This window comes from Periophthalmus magnuspinnatus, chromosome 16 (genome assembly GCF_009829125.3).
Source record: "Periophthalmus magnuspinnatus isolate fPerMag1 chromosome 16, fPerMag1.2.pri, whole genome shotgun sequence".
In the NCBI taxonomy this organism is placed as follows: domain Eukaryota; kingdom Metazoa; phylum Chordata; class Actinopteri; order Gobiiformes; family Gobiidae; genus Periophthalmus; species Periophthalmus magnuspinnatus.
Genome location: NC_047141.1, coordinates 9,119,058 through 9,135,746, shown reverse-complemented (window position 1 = coordinate 9,135,746; position 16,689 = coordinate 9,119,058). Strand labels below are relative to the sequence as shown.

Genomic DNA, 16,689 nt, shown 5'->3' with positions numbered 1-16,689 from the left:
AAAAAAAACTAACAGGAAAAAAACTAACATGGAGAGGCCCACGGTAGTTTTTAGATCGTATTTGGTGGGAAAAGCCAAGAAAATGAGGTATGAGAAATGTTTAATTAGTGTAGCAGCTTGTTCTAGTCACTTTTTAAAAGTTCTGCTAGTACTGCTGCCCCCAACTGACCATATGACAGACAGGACAATGCGCCTCAAACATAGAGCAAAATGAGCCTTTAGACTACATCCACAATGATTGCCTCATATGTGTCAGTTCTGCCCGTTTTCATGTTTATCCCCAGTCCAGCTCAGTTTCCCATCCTGTTGCTGTCCTTGTTTTGCTACCTCCCTGTTTTTCCCTGCAGCTTCCATTAATTTCCTAATCAGCCCAGGGTAGTCTATATATACTCCCTCTCTTCATTTAGTCCTTGCTAGATTGTTGATAAGCCAAGAGAGACACTCAAGCTCTGCATGTGAACGACTCTGTCTTCTGCATTTCTGAATCTAAATTAATCCCTCTTTGAGAGACCTATTTCTGAGTTTATTTTCCCAGCCTGTTTCACCTATTGATTCCACAAAGTGGAAGAGATTTAAGCTGATATTAAATAAGATATTCATTCCTCGGTTGTTCATAGCCTGATTTGTCATATTAAGAATTGCCTGTTTGAAGGACACTCTCTGTTGGATTTACTAACACTTACGTTTGACTGTACTCTCTGTGTTGCAGTTGATTCCAGTTTACTTGCGTGGTAATATGTCCGCTGTATGCTATCGAATTATAAATCAAAACTCCGCTCTGGTTTCTGTTGAGTTCTAAAAAGTGCTTAAAAACTCATCACTGTGAATAACTAGGATGCTCAGAATGCATAAGGTAAGTGTTGAATAACTAACTGAACCCCTGTAAACCGCTTAAAATGAACTTGTTCTGTTTTTCAAGTTTTAAGTCAAAATCAGGTACCGCACCTTTAAGGACCTGTATTGACACATGTCTTACCCTGTGCTATTGCAGAGTGGATATAGTGATTGACGATATCATAAAATAATAAATGTATGTGATGCAGCCAGTGTCATTTACCTCCAGTTTGCCGTTGCTCCTCCCTGCTGCGATCAGGTTCCCCCGGAGGTCCATGGCCCACACAGAACTGTCCCAGTCGGCCTGCGCCCCTCCCATCAGTGCCCTGTCCTGTGTGGGAGGGCTGGAGGCTGTCTCCCCCAGGCTGGCTCTCCTCTGCAGCAGCATGCTCGCTCCAGTGGGTGGGGAGGACGAGGCTGATGAGGGACTGGGGTAAGCAGAGGGGGAAGGCGATTCGTGTTCCTGGTAGGCCCGCTCCACCAGGCCCCCGAAATCGAAGCCTCCTGCGGGCGGGGTGGAGGGGTCAGAGGAGGGGCAGGCAGAGGAGTTGGTGGTGGGCTGGAAGCTGAAGTTAGTGTCTATTAGCGGGGTTAGGTCGGGCTGGTCGGCGAACAAGGCTGTGCGGACCGGGGTGGAGCGCCGCCTGACCGGGTAGCCCTCGTCCTCAGAGGGGACGTCCCCTCCCAGGGACAGATCCTGGGCCTCGGAGCACAGGCATTCCGACTCTGGACCTGTGGTGCTGCTGTCCCATCCGTCACGCTGCTCCCAACACCCACTGCTGCTACTGCTGCGCCTCAGCCTACACCACACAAAATATACTGTTAACATAATAATCAAGAACCTCAAAATGTATATTTTTAATCAATAGGTTGGAATAGTTAACCAACCTGAGGCATTTAATCCAGTAACACTGGACTAAAATATTACAATACAGTGCAGTATTTTGTACATCTCAGTTCGTAATGCTCCCAGAATTAGTGGCCTGTATCTATGCTTGACAAATCACAGGTTTATCGATATCAGCATTTGAAAATAATAAGCAAAGTAATGGCCATGTTTACATGTATATATTGAAGTAAAGACAACATGTATAGACTCACGGATTGTTAGGAATGACAGTCAGGCAGTCCCCCGTCTGGGCGTCCCAAACACGGATCTGTCCCGCGAGGCAGCAGCTGGCCAGGAGCATCCCATCACTGGCCAAACACTCGATGTCCTGCACCACAGAGAACCAGGAGTCACTTCAAGGACATTACGGAGACGTTCTATGTTGTCATTTTGAGCCAATACAGATATATCCAGTTGGTCTTGCAGCTGTGGCTACGGCCACAAACTTAGGTGATAGTTAAGTTCACAAAAACAGCAATATGTTTAGCCTAATTTCTCTTCTATTTCCTTTTACTCATGAGTCTGTTCAAAAAGACATAACTGATGCAATGAGGACAAAATAGGAATTCCCCCAGTGCACACACACTGGAGCAGAGCAGAAAAAAATATTGGCGTCAGCAAAATTTTCAATATCAGACCAATCCCAACATCTGGAGAAGCCCTGTGATATCACTGATACTTTTTTATTTCATTAGTCCATGTGTACAAAAGAATGTGTTTTGACTGAAATGCTACTTCAATAGGCCCGAAATACTGCACAATATATGAACTTTGAAAAACATGAATACACCTCAATACTAACATGATTAACTAAAGTTCTATGGAGTATAAACTTCTAACACAGTGGTTCTTAACCTGGTTGGAGGTACTGAACCCCACCAGTTTCATATGCACATTCACCGAACCCTTCTTTATTGAAATATATATATATATATATATATTTTTCCAAATTCAAGACATATGTATGTTTTACTGGTGCACAAAATGAACCGTACATTAACATCACTGTGTTCAAAGAATAAAACCAGTACAATGCATGAACTCACAACATTACATTACATACATACCTTTTTACAAAGACTTGGGCTTTTTTAATTCTACCACACTGAAATCATTTAAATTTTTAACCTTATGTATTCCAATAATGAACTTACTGTATTTATGCTATTTATTATTTTTAACATTTTAAGACACACCCATCACCTAATTTCCATCAGGCAAGAATAATAATGAATATTTACTGCAAATCAGTGCGACTTCTGCTGTTGCCTTTGAGAGACCAGTTCAGAAATGCATGGCTTCACCTTGGCCACTCTCATGTCATTTTCACAGCAGTCTGTTCTTTTGCTTCGTTTTTTTTAATGTCGTTTTATGTTTTTATGCCGTTCAAATGCCTCATTTAAGTCAGGCAGGTACTTCGATAGGCACATCAAAGGGTGCATTTGTCGAATTGGGACACGGCCAGCATCTGGAGACGCTCACAGTCCGCTAATCGTATGAGTCGGGTGCGTGTCTTGACCTCCACCGAACCCCTGAAACTGACTCACCGAACCCCTAGAGTTCGATCGAACCCAGGTTAAGAACCACTGCTCTAACACATAACATACCTAGATCACCATGTTAACTTTTATCGTTTTGAAAATGCTATATTAATAGAAAACGATGTTGTCAGTGTCAGTTTAGTTTAGAGTTTAGACTCTTAGTTTTTGCTCCCTTCACTCCCCCTTGAGAGCGCAATCACAACACAATGACCATGCATTTTGCAAATGAAACTACTGCACATTGCTTGAAGTTTGTGAAGTTGTAGTGTGTTGTTTTGTATCATGCCTTTGTATATTTATGGAAAATTGTTCTGAGGGAGCATCGATGACGTAGACTCAGCTGAGCTTTCGTCAGAATCATTCTGCTAACCACAAGGAAGGTTTGAATAGTGCATGGGAGAGATTGCCAGATTATGTCAAACATGTATGGAACATGTATATAACAATGTATATATAACAAACATGTATATAAAACCTCTTCAGGCATGTTGTTGATGAGGGAACAACGGTATAACATGATAGAACGCTCCCAAAAGTGGATGTAGCATAATACTCCCTCCTTAAAGGCCGATACGTTTTTTTAAGGTTAAGATTTTGCATGACTGATGTCAGAGTTAGCATTAGCTCACCATGCTGTGGCCTCGGAGCAGCAGGGGGGAGATCTCGCTGACAGGAGGGGTGTAGCCATAATCATCGCAGGGCAGGTCCCCTCGCCGGTGCCTCCCGGTGGCCATTCCGTTCTGACCGTAGTTACGAGGACAGAGGATGCGGTAGAGAAAAAAGAGCAGGAGGACGAGAAGGACTCCAGCCGCTAGACCCAACGCAGCCACCCTGAACACAAGCAAGAGACAGTTCAAAGGGCTGAACATGTTTTAAAATTTTATTTGTAATACCTATATTATTATTATTTTTATTGTTCTTGTTGTTCAGCACTTTTGTAAGCTTTGGCTGTGTTAATGTGCTTTAGAAAAAAAAAACTTGATTTGATTTTTTAAGACATGGGTTAAAGCTATTCAAGTAGAAATCAACTTTTAAACATAAGCAGATTCATTATAGACTTCTACTAAGCTCAGGTGCAATTACTGACACCTAAAAGTGTTAAAGTTAAGTGTTGGGTAGCCATGTTTGCTAGAAAAACAACTTTGGTCATTTTTATTTACTTTCATGCAAATAATAAAATAATAATTATGAAAAACTGAATTTGGAGTGATGTGAAATGTTCTTTCAAAGAATGTTAAAAATTTTTAATCTTAAAAAAAAACAAACCCAAAAAACCAAACAAAGCTATATTACATCCCAATATTTAGCACAGTCTGTTAATATGCTGCATTTGCCAGACAGCATCAGTCATGATGTTCACAGGTTATGTTCACGTTATAGAACTTAATGTCATCATTTCAGATGGAGGGGCAACTTCATGAAGTTTCACTGCTTTTTTGAAGAAATATTAAATTATAATCTACAAATGTTAAACCAAATCACCATTGTTTGGGACTGTCTTAAAGTCCTTTCAACTGAACAATCGCTTCTTTGAGGTTGAAACATGGCACCTCTTTCTGAACCTCATGTTTTAAGGCCCAGTAATTAGAGATATTAACCATAAACCAGGTCAATACATTTGCAACCTGAGAATTAAACAGCAAGTAATTCTACCATAGAATTCTCACCTGAATGCAATTTGCTGTCATTTTCAGCCTAATTGTATCTTATCTTTTAACAACAGCTGTTGTAAAGTTACAGCTGCAGAGTAGTTAGCAATGCTTTCACCTTGGCCTAAATGTCTCAGGGTTATCTCCACATGAGTCAACCCACTGTCAAGGTCAGAAGAGTCCTGACATGATCCAAGCCCTATGAGCATGTGCACTAACTGAACACTGGAGGAGACATACCAATGAAGGTGTGGGTTTAGAAACTATTCACCCGGCCTTTACTTCGACCTCATATCAAATAATAATAACCCATAAACAATAAACAAATATACATGTTTTTACTGCACTGAAAAACATAAACACGCATCCTTACTGTGATCAGGTTTGCATCTCCGCAGGCCTGACTCTTATTAGTCCTGGAGGAGGGTGACCTCCTACTGGTTTCCTTGGAAATATCGTTCCTTTATAATATTTGATAGTATGGCATAAACTCATCTATCTCCGTGGAAAGAGTTCCCAAGTTTCTATTTAACTTTCTATTTTTCTAATAACAAATAAAAATTGAAATGAGAAAATCTTGCTTTCTATATAGTGTTAGTGGAATAAATTTGTTTTGATAGTATCATGTATTGTCTACATTTTAGGTACTGATATTGCACTTGTGACAGGCCTAGATATACACATGTTTCTCAGTTGAGAATTGATAAAAAAGTACGCCTAAATATTATGTAAGTACATTAGCTCAGGGCAAAAGATACTTTCACCTGACCCTTTGTCTGTTATCAGATAATACAATGGTATTTGGCAATGACCTCCAACTGACCCCTGAATTGAAAGTAAATGCATAGTTTCTAAACCTGATCACTATGGGACTTTAATTCGTATGGTACAAACATTTTGGTATTTACACTACCAGTCAAATATTTGGAAAAGCTCTCATTTGGTATATTTTTCTTTTATTTTTACTACTTTCTACATTTTTAGATATAGATGGAAGACATCAAATATATGACGAAAGATATATGGACTTATGTAGCAAAGAAAAAAGAGCTTTATTGACAGCAAACATGATAGGTTCACAACCTATATATTTTGAATCCATCAAAACAATTTACAACAAACCCCTGGCCTTCTCTCAACGAGCTTCATGATGAAGTCTCCTGTAATGGTTTTCACTTCACAGATGTGCCTTGTCAGGGTTCATTAGTGGAATACCATGAGTGTGTAAAGCAAAGGGTGGCCGTTTTGAGGAATCTAAAATGTAAAATATGTTTTTAGTTATTACACCCTTTTGTGTTTACTACATTCCCTATGTGTTCATTCATAATTGTTATGATTTCAGTGAGAATCTACAATGTAATAGTCAGGAAAATAAAGAAAACCATCAAATTTAAAAGTATAACTTGGTTTGTGTGGGTTAGCACTGACTTGTACAGGGTGATGTCAGCCTGCAGGTCCTGGGACACTTTAGGTGGGGCAGGGGTCGGAGGGGGATGCCTGGTGTCCTGTGGGTGGCGGGTATCCATGGCCTCCTGGGGGCTCAGGTGCAGAGTAACAGGGATCACGGGCAGGATACTGATGTACCTGGGAGCAGATAGAGTTACACAGCACGTTACAACACCTGTCGGAGCTCAGGCACAGGCCAAGTGCTCTGAAGTCTGCTTGTTAAAGAGGCACAACACGTGCAGCAGCACTGGAGGACTAAAGTTTGGACAGTGTGTTTCCCAGGCTTCACTGTTTGAATGAGCTTAACCTGCGACCGTGACATAGGGGCAAACAGGTGTGTGTAGTAACAAAGCTGAGTTGGTTCTTAGTGCACTGAACAGTAAAGTTAGCTCTGTTGTGGTTGTCTACTGTACTGTGCTTTTAGCATTAACTGAACCAGATGTTGTAATGTAATTTATATTTACAACCTGGGTAGTCCTGTTTCAGTGCTTGTTCAGACCTTATTTAGGATTGTTTAAGATGTGGTTAAGGTCTGCTCTAATCATAATTTAGAGTAGACCTAGTCTAGACTTGCCTGGCAAATCCAGAATGATCTCTATCTGTATTTTTCATACAGATTAATATCAGTCTGGTCCCCGCATCCTCCGTTGCTTCTCAAGCCTGGTCGAACGTAATCGTGCAATCAATGACACGTGTGAAATGAAGGAGCTCATTGGTCATCATTTACATATAAAATCAAATTTATCTCAGTTTAGATTAACAGACTTTAGTGCTTTGCTCATTTGCTCAATTCTACAGAAATCTGTGATATTTTTCCGCCCCCTGTGACACATTTTTTTTCCTTTATTATTTCCAATACGGACAGACAATATGTGTCCCCAATTGACTAGTCCACCTGTCAATCACACCCACAGGGAGATTCAGCTGTGACCAGACTCACATCTCCGTAAAGCATTGAAGAAGTGAGTATTCTGGATCCCAGGCAAAGTAAAAAAAAAAAAAAGACAAAAATTAATCTTGGTTTAGACTCGCTAGTACCAGTCTGGTTTCAGGTTGTCACAGCTGTTTGTCTTGGCTAGCGACGTAACATTTGTGAACGAGTCGGCTCTTTTGAACAGTTCCTTAACGTGAACGGTTGGATGTGCATCTCATTTTTAAAAGAATCAAATCTTTTACTTTCAAGTCTGTATATATTTTTACACTAACACTGAACCAACAGGATAATCAACGCAGAAACAGAAAAGGGAACACGAGTGGGAGCCTTGTGTCCAATAATAATGTTTCTTCCAATGATTGTAATAGAAATATTTCATATGTATGCATCAAATGTGTTTTCAAATATTTGAAGGACAAATATACTGCTACTGTTAAACTTTTTAAAGACTAAATTTTCAATGTGACAGTAAAACTCATATGATCTCAAATGAAAAACCACAACTTCTAACCTCTTAGCCAGAGTGATGTTGTAGTAACCAAACAGCGATGGCCAGTGCCTGAAGGACAGCCTCCTCCAGCCCTCCTCATCCTCCGCACCCCATGTGATCTGGGGCACAGCTGGAGGGGCCGAGTGGGAGAGGATGGCGAGCCTGGGAGCGGCGTGATGGCCCTCGGACTGGTTTTCAGGCAGAGGGGTGGGCTCCGGAGGGGGGTGAACGCCCAGGGTGCTGGTTGGATCAGCGCCACGGAATACAGGAGCCACATCAAGGTGAGGGGGTAGGCCGCCTCCCCCTGGATCTCCCAGTGGGCTCTGCTCTGACACCTGCGCTGCCAGGTAGGTCCTCAGCCCGGCCGGGTCAGTGTACACCAAGATACCGATCCAGATCACTGTACCAGCCTGTCCAGGGAAACAGGCCAAATCATATAGTTAGTCATATAGACAACATTCAGCAACAATCACTAAGAGAGCAACAGTCTATTCTATTCTTTTCCACCATTCTATAGGCCAGGAGTGTTTGTTGGATTGGGGTGATCTTTTTTTATAGAGCTGGGCAGTGATTCAAATGTTTTATTGCGATTAACCACATGCTTAATAATAATTAATCGCATGTTGCGCAAAAAGATTTAAAAAAAAAAAAAAAATTTTCTTTGGTTCCTAATAGCTCATAGTTGATGCTCCTTTTTGCTCACTATGAGCCTAACCGAGGGCTTAGTCTTGCATCAGTCCTGATTCAGGTCTGGTGAAGGTCAGTCCTCCTATCTAGTCCTTGTTTAGTCCTGGACCAGCACTGATTCTTGATCGGCTGCAGGTGCTGGGATTTAGGGAGTGAGCATTCAGATCAGAGAGTCTTTTTGGGTTTAGTATTGAAATTGGCAGCCCCTCTCAGTTTAAAATTCTACTGCAGTCTTTTTATCTTTTAAAGTTGTCTTTTTTCCAGTTTTGTTTATGTTATAATTTGCCAATCAGAAAGCAGAATGAACCTCAAAAGTCTCTCATTCGGGTTGCGAGTTTCAATGTTGAAATCCTGCAGATTAAGGGCCTGGTAACTCAGGTTCAGATGTGATTAAAATATCTTTTTTAAACTGTAAGAGCTCAGGCTACAGACAGTTCCTCAAATATAGATATGAGTGAGAACTCAAAGGAATAAAAATAAAACATAATGCCTTCTCTTCATTCATTATGCGCACCATAATGATCCTCTGAGCCAAGCGAGTGCGAGCCAGGAAGTAGACTACGCGCAGTCGCTTGGGCAGCCTGGGGAAGCTCCTCAGAGGGGGGGTCTGCAGGGTGATGGTGTGGGGGGATGGCCTGGAGGGAGGGGGGACCTCCCGAGCTCGCAGAGGCCCGGGTTTTGGTGGAGGCAGCCCTGCTTCAGCCGGGAGACGACGGTTCAGATCAGCCAGCTGGAAGCCAGAGATGGAGCACTCATATTACAGATAATACATTTGATTATGTTTGTATAGGAGATTTCAATGTGTGCGGACACACTGCAATGGAATGTTACTATAAAATATTAATATATTGAGTATAAAAGACCCCCTTATGATCCCCAACACCAAACTAACTTGCACTTCTATCTTGCCCCCACACGGTCAAGAGATGAGCTAGTTCATTTTTTTACTCAAATGTGTAATTGCTATGATTTATTTAATACCATTTAGATTTATAGGTCAAACTTACCTCCATGCGGCGGATATCTATGGAGAGGACCGTGGTGAAGAAGAACATCTGCAGGAAGAAGTCTGACACCAGCCCCACCACAGCAAACAGGCAGAACTCCTACAATAAAAACACATGAGAATACTGCCGATACTACAACACAAATACATGAGAATACTGCAGATACTACAACACCAACTCTTCAGAAAAGATGTGCAAGTGTCTGGTAGGGCTGCAGAATTTTGGAATTGATAAACAAAGCAAGCAATCACAATTTGAGAATATGTTTTACAGAGGTCTACATTACAGGGTTGATTTCGATACTATAGAATAGACTTAATAGTAATTTTGATACCCAAATGATAATTTTAAAAACTCTTTTTTTTTAGATAATATTGTAACAAAAATAATTGTATTGGTTTATTATATCATGTGCTCTCACACTAGTTCTGTTAAAACTTAAGATGAAACTGTACAGAAAAGGTCCAAAGTTTTTTTAGTATCAATACTTACCATCTAGTTATATTATGATATATATTATAACTATTATTAATATCTGATTTTCAATACTTTTGACAACCGGTATGATTTTTCTATAAAAAGACAGGATATTTTGATCTTTGCAGAGGACTTTCTATTATTTAAATATTTGCAGTATTTTGTATTTAATAACTGCACCAAGTCAAATTGTGATTTTAACTCTATTGCAGTACACTGTGCAGCTCTCGTGTGGAGTGTGGAGTATGGAGATTGCAGACTGGAGACTAGAGCTCACCTGGATGGCAGGCACCAGAGTGAAATACCCAATCAGAATGATGCACAGCTCCGTGGCCATGTTCTTCATGATAGACCAGCTCTCATTACTTAGGCCTGGAAAACACAAGGTAGCAATGTCTCAATTAATAGCATTTGCAATAAAATTAGACTAAAAAAGGAAAAGAAAATCATATATTTATAATCAATCATATTTATAATATATATATATATATATATATATATATATATATATATATATATATATATACACACACACACACACACACACACACACACACACACACATATAAATATGTAAATATATATAAATATGTAACTAAAAACCAATATGTATGTACAACTTGGAGATTTGGTGATAAAAATGTAATTGTGATCCAGTTCCTGTGATCTGCTATATTATATTAAATATTAATACTTTTTCCTACCCACTCCTCCTTACGGTCAGGCTCTGTCAGGCTCAGAGTGAGTGGGGGGTGGATTTAACCAGTCACACTGAAGTGTGACCTTCCAGAAGAAGATAATTATTTCACAGTAAAAGGCCTTATAGACCACTCTGAACCATGATGTAAATTCTTTGGCATATCACCCACCCCTAGTACAGTTTTCATTTAAAATAGAATAAAAGCTGACACATGAATACAGTACCTTGGGCTATGCGCAGTTTGACTTCCAGGTCAACAGGAGTGGACACCACAGACTTGGTCAGCACTAGAACGTTCTCTAGTCCGATGACCACCACCAGGTAAGGGAAGATTTCACTGCAAACACAACAACCAACATAACAACCAACATATTGGACTTGTTCAACTTTTTTCCCTTTTCAGTAAAGACAGTTGTGACATTGCCTACAGAATTCTGAGTCATAGCTTTTAATAGAGCACAAGATCTGTATATTAGAGGGATGATATGAAAATTTAAATATTGTTATATACTTGTGAGATTTCCCTCTCAGGTGTGAGGGGAAGCAGGCTTTAGCAGTAGAGATCCTTACTGCTAAAGTCTAGAGTGACTGTGGAGGCTATGCAGAGGCTAAAAACTCTGATAATGAAAGAAATAAAATATTAGAAATGGAAGCAGAACTTAAAGCAAGATAGAACACCAACTCTTATATTGGGATAAAAATTGTAGGCCATCACAATAAGCTATTCCTCTTTATAATGAAGACTTATAACATTTACTGCCCTGGCCTAGCATTTGTCTATATATTAGAACCACAAAGTTACAAAGTTGTTCCTTCATCAAAAATGAAATGAATCTTTTAGGCATGAAGGTGTGTGTTTCAGTAAACTTTTACACTTTCTTGTAATCTCTCCTGGCAAAACCGTTATTTGTTTAACTCATACACTTATGCAGTTCCAATGCTCAGGCAGACTCTTTGTATAAACATACCCCCCAACCTCATTATTACCACCGAATGAATATGTCAACAAGTTCAACGCCAAATCTCTGCTTTTATTTATTTATCCCCCCCACCCCAGGACATGCACCGCACAGCACACAGACGTAACTTTAAGTACACAGACACACCACTTCCTCTTACTTTCATATACTACCAAGAACTCAACCTCCCCACCCCCTCCCGTGAGCATGTGCACGTCCCAGCCAGTGGTTGGTCAACAATGTGCTGCGGTCACGCCATAATATCTTCTCATTCTCAGCGGTGGGACGCAATTGGACGAGCCGAGCGTGTTGTCATGTCGTCTACCTAGCCCCGTGGCCCAGACTCCACCCCCTGCGCGTCCCTGCTCCCCCTCTGTGCACACTGACACACTGACTCTTTGGCCTTGTGTGGTAGACATGAAGAGCCTGTGTGTGTGTGTGTGTGTGTGTGTGTGGGGGGGGGGGGGGGGGTGTGAGAGAGTGCGCGTGTGAACTTGTCTTTTCTTACTTCTTTCAGGGAAATAAAAGCTACTCAATGGGTCATAACTGCTCGGAAGAAGAAGCTCATAACATAAATATTGCTGCATTAAACTGGTCCATCTCCATGGAGGTTGTGCAACAGGTAGTGCAACCTGGCTAAGTTACAGCTCATATCTGAAGAGGCAACTCCGCTCACAGTCAGAAAGCAGTACGGCTCAACAATGTCAGAAAAAATATTGTTAGATATATTAGAAATACTGCGTTTGTGACAATTAGGATTTATATTTTCATAATAAGCTTCTGTGTAAAGTTCACATTTTAAACATGTCCAGAAGCATTAACTTAAAGACTGAAATATGAACTGACAAACTAACATAAGAATCACATTTCAGAACATGTTTGTACAGCTCTAAACTATAGGGTTAGCGGTTTTCTAGCACCTGTTGAATAAATAAAACATGAATAAGTCTATTACCAGTCCTTTTCAGGCAAAGCAATAACGTAACAAACTAAAATAAAAATCCCCTATTTTGTATCATTTGTATATGTATTACTGTATTTTCTTAGTAATTGCCATCTAGTGTAGTGATGGTTGTATAACGGGGGTCTAATTAGTAGCATTGCTATTGTCAGCATAACAAACTGGTAGATGCTTTGTAAAAGAGAGGGATATGATCTATCCAGAATTCAATCATGAGTGTGGAGGACAAACTCGCCAAACAAAATGTCTTAGATATGCATAACGTAAGTCTGTGTAATCGTTCAGTCGTCCGGGTTAGCAAAAGAAAAATTCAGTTCTATCAACTGAAGGGAGCTCCTTCAGTGTCCACCAGGATTCTGACCAGAACTGAAGAAGCAGCTTGGATGAGTGGCAAAACGTCTTCACTCTAAATCTTGAGACCAGTTGACAGAATTTAATTTTCCTTTTGCTATGCATAAATGAAACCACTGTACTACAGTAACAGGTATATCATTAGATCATGTTGCGTATAGCATACCCTCCGTTGAGCGTTGGGGTGAGCCCAAACAGGGTGCAGAGCCCCACAGACATGAGCAGAGAGCTAAGCACTGTCACCACAGCAGCCAGCGCCAGCCCCCACTTAGACTTCACCATGTCGATCTTACCTGCACAATGAGAATACATACACAAGAGACAATACAGATGAACATGAAGTCAGTCAGTAGTAAGTCTGACTTACTAGTCAGTAATTCATTTTTTGATTATAGTGGTCCCTCATTTATTGCGGGGGTTACATTTTAAAAATAGATCGTAATAGGAGAAATTCATGAAGTAGTCAGCTTTATTTTTTACAATTAGATGTTTTTTCTCAGACACTTTTCTCAGACAAACATTAACATTTTCTCACATTTCTCTCTTGTTTAACACTCTCAAAGTTCAAACCTTCATATATTATATCCCTCTTTCTCGATGATCACTTTAAATGTTTTGTTCACGTGCCTCTGCAGCGGTATCTACAGAGGCGCCTCTTCGTGCAGAGAAACACTTATGCCCAAAGCGTTTCTGAAATTTGGCGATGTAAAACATTTCATCGACATTGCAAGTTTTCTCCGCGACAAAACCCACAAACATACACCACTTCAGAGTCACACTGCGATCCAACATTTATGAAAATTTGGCTGAACACATTCTGTATAGTACAGGAGACACAGCACAGAGAAGACTGATGGACATTGGCTAAGGGACTGTAGACCATGTACAGTACCTTAGCCAATCAGGACGCAGAAGACAAAGCGCGTTCATAGACTGTAAAAATAGCACACAAAATAGCACTAAAAAAAAAAAATACATGAAACAGCGAGGCCGTGAGAGGTGAACCCCTATATAGCGAGGGACCACTGTACTTGACTAGTCAAACAATTAAGTCTATTGTATGTTGAGAATTTTTAAATACACTATCAACCACATATAAGTTGAAATATGGCAATTGAAGGCTTCTAAATAGAGAAGGTGTATGAATAAAATGTACTAATGAAAATAACATTTATACTTTAACAACAGGTAAATTACATAAAATTGACTCTTGTGAGCGTTAAGCCATGTTATAAGGCTACCTCATCAAAATCATACCTGGAGTTGTGTTTTGTTTCATTCACACATGTTTGAGTAACCCTTTATTATTAGTCTGTCTACATAACCAAAGCTCAAAATGCTCTGTTCCACCTTGTGATGTCATGAAGGAGTAGTTTTCAAGTTAACAGCTACTGTTTACCTTTTCTATCAGTAGAAATAGGCAATTCCAGGGTGGAAATTATCCAACTGATTCTAGAGAAGTGGTGTGGAGTTTAAAAACACAGTGGAACACTTCCTGTATTTACGACATGACATCACAATGTCATCGCAAAAAATCGCACAAAATGTTTTGGTCAACTACTCATAATTATTCAATTAATCTTTGCAGTCCTATGATAATGAAAAACCCTGGTTTCTGCTTAATTGAAATCAAATCTAGAGAGGACTCACGTGTGGAGAAGTAGATGTAGGCGAACAGGATGATGTAGGTAGTGACCAGGGGTATGAGCTCAGCGATTCCTATCTCCTCTTTGAAGTGCACATGGACCATGTGATCGTCCCGCAGGCTGCAGTTGGCCGAGGGGTACAGCTGCTTCAAGCGGGAGCGTAGGCTGTTCAGGAAGCTGGGTACACAGTCAGGTTACAGTTGGTAAATGATCACATTTATGTATAGCACTTTTCCACCTTTGAGGCACTCAAAGTGCTTTACATCAAGGAACCACTCATCAATTCACACGTTCATACACCAGAGTACACAAACTGGGTTAAGTGCCTTACCCAAGTACACAATGACAGCATTCATCTGTGGACTCTACCAATGATGTTTATGTTGAAAGAAGGATTCGAACCCCCAACCTTTGGATCAAGCACTCAACTCACTGAGCTACAGTCACGCCAGTTCACTCTGTGGCTGTAGATTGTACCATTATTTCCTCCACAAAAAAACAAAATATCTATAAAAACGGCCAAGCCTATATAATGCACTTTCTGAAATGTCATTCTTGTATTAGTTATTCATTTCATATTTCAGTCTTTTCTTCAATTCTCCTGGACGTGATTAAAAAGATAAAATTTTTTGCACCATTTCAGTAATGCACAGTAGATACGTGAAGGAGGATAAACAATTGTGAATTATAGAGATTACATCATGACAATCCAAATGACTAATCCAAACTAATCAGCCTGATGCAAGATTCACACATGGACATGATGACACAACATTCTCAGAACCTCCACAACTTATTTCAAAGACTCTAATCTTAATAATTCTGAGCAGAACTTAGTTGAAAGCATTACTAACCTTGCATCATATCTGGACAGCACAACCGTGATGGTGTAGGTTACCACCCTCCTCTTGTTGTAATGGCTGACTCCGGTGTACTTTCCTGGGACACCAAACAACAGGTCTGGAAAACACAGAACACAGCAAATGGTAACGGACTTTGCCTGCCAGATCATTATTAACACCAAGACAAACACCAACAACGACACCTATAAAAAGTGATCATTGTTTTTTTTTACCATAGAATAATACATTTGACATTGTGTACCATTTTAAAAGCAGAAACAGTTCATCTTAAACAGTTGTCAGGGGTCCAAACATATTCCTCATTTCTGTAACACATACACTCACCTGAAGGATTATTAGGAACACCATACTGATATGGTGTTTGACCCCCTTTCGCCTTCAGAACTGCCGTAATTCTACGTGGCACAAAGTGCTGAAAGCATTCTTTAGAAATGTTGGCCCATATTGATAGGATAGCATCTTGCAGTTGATGGAGATTTGTGGAATGCACATCCAGGGCATGAAGCTCCCGTTCCACCACATCCCAAAGATGCTCTATCGGGTTGAGATCTGGTGACTGTGGGGGCCATTGTAGTACAGTGAACTCATTGTCACGTTCAAGAAACCAATTTGAAATTATTCGAGCTTTATGACATGGTGCATTATCCTGCTGAAAGTAGCCATCAGAGGATGGGTACATGGTGGTCATGAAGGGATGGACATGTTCAGAAACAATGTTCAGGTAGCCCGTGCCATTTAAACGATGCCCAATTGGCACTAAGGGCCTAAAGTGTTCCAAGAAAACATCCCCCACACCATTACCAGGACCCCATCTTCCCACCACATCACCTTCATCCTCCAAGAACTACACTGGCTTCCCATAAAACAGAGAATCCACTTCAAAATCCTCCTCACCACCTTCAAAGCTATCCATAACCTGGCCCCACCTTACATCTCTGACCTCCTCCACATCTCCATTCCCTCTCGCTCCCTCCGCTCCTCTTCCTCTCTCCAGCTCTCTGTCCCCTCTGCCCGTCTCATCACCATTGGGGGCAGAGCCTTCAGCTGCTCTGCTCCCCAGCTCTGGAACTCTCTCCCTCCTGACCTCTGCAACATTGACTCTCCTCCACTTTTCAAATCCAGACTCAAAACCCACCTGTTCACACAATCCTACACCATATAATCAGTCACTCTCACCATCATCCAGTTTTGTGTCTCTGTTTTATGTGTAAATATGTGTTTTTAACTTTGTCTTGTACAGTGTCCTTGAGTGTCC

At 40.6% G+C, this 16,689-nt stretch overlaps 1 protein-coding gene across 2 annotated transcripts in view; it reads right to left on the bottom strand.

Moving 5' to 3' along the window:
* scap (SREBF chaperone) overlaps positions 1-16,689 on the bottom strand; it is a 42,066-nt gene that overhangs the window by 6,312 nt on the left and 19,065 nt on the right. For both annotated transcript variants that reach the window (XM_033981625.2, XM_033981624.2), the window contains exons 6-17: positions 15,426-15,531; positions 14,576-14,748; positions 13,092-13,218; positions 10,879-10,991; positions 10,232-10,326; positions 9,478-9,576; positions 8,985-9,200; positions 7,805-8,193; positions 6,342-6,497; positions 3,894-4,095; positions 1,936-2,051; positions 1,058-1,634 (exon numbers count right to left, since the gene is read on the bottom strand). In XM_033981625.2, the coding sequence (XP_033837516.1) occupies positions 1,058-1,634; positions 1,936-2,051; positions 3,894-4,095; positions 6,342-6,497; positions 7,805-8,193; positions 8,985-9,200; positions 9,478-9,576; positions 10,232-10,326; positions 10,879-10,991; positions 13,092-13,218; positions 14,576-14,748; positions 15,426-15,531 (2,369 nt within the window). The remainder of the gene's footprint in view (positions 1-1,057; positions 1,635-1,935; positions 2,052-3,893; positions 4,096-6,341; positions 6,498-7,804; positions 8,194-8,984; positions 9,201-9,477; positions 9,577-10,231; positions 10,327-10,878; positions 10,992-13,091; positions 13,219-14,575; positions 14,749-15,425; positions 15,532-16,689) is intronic.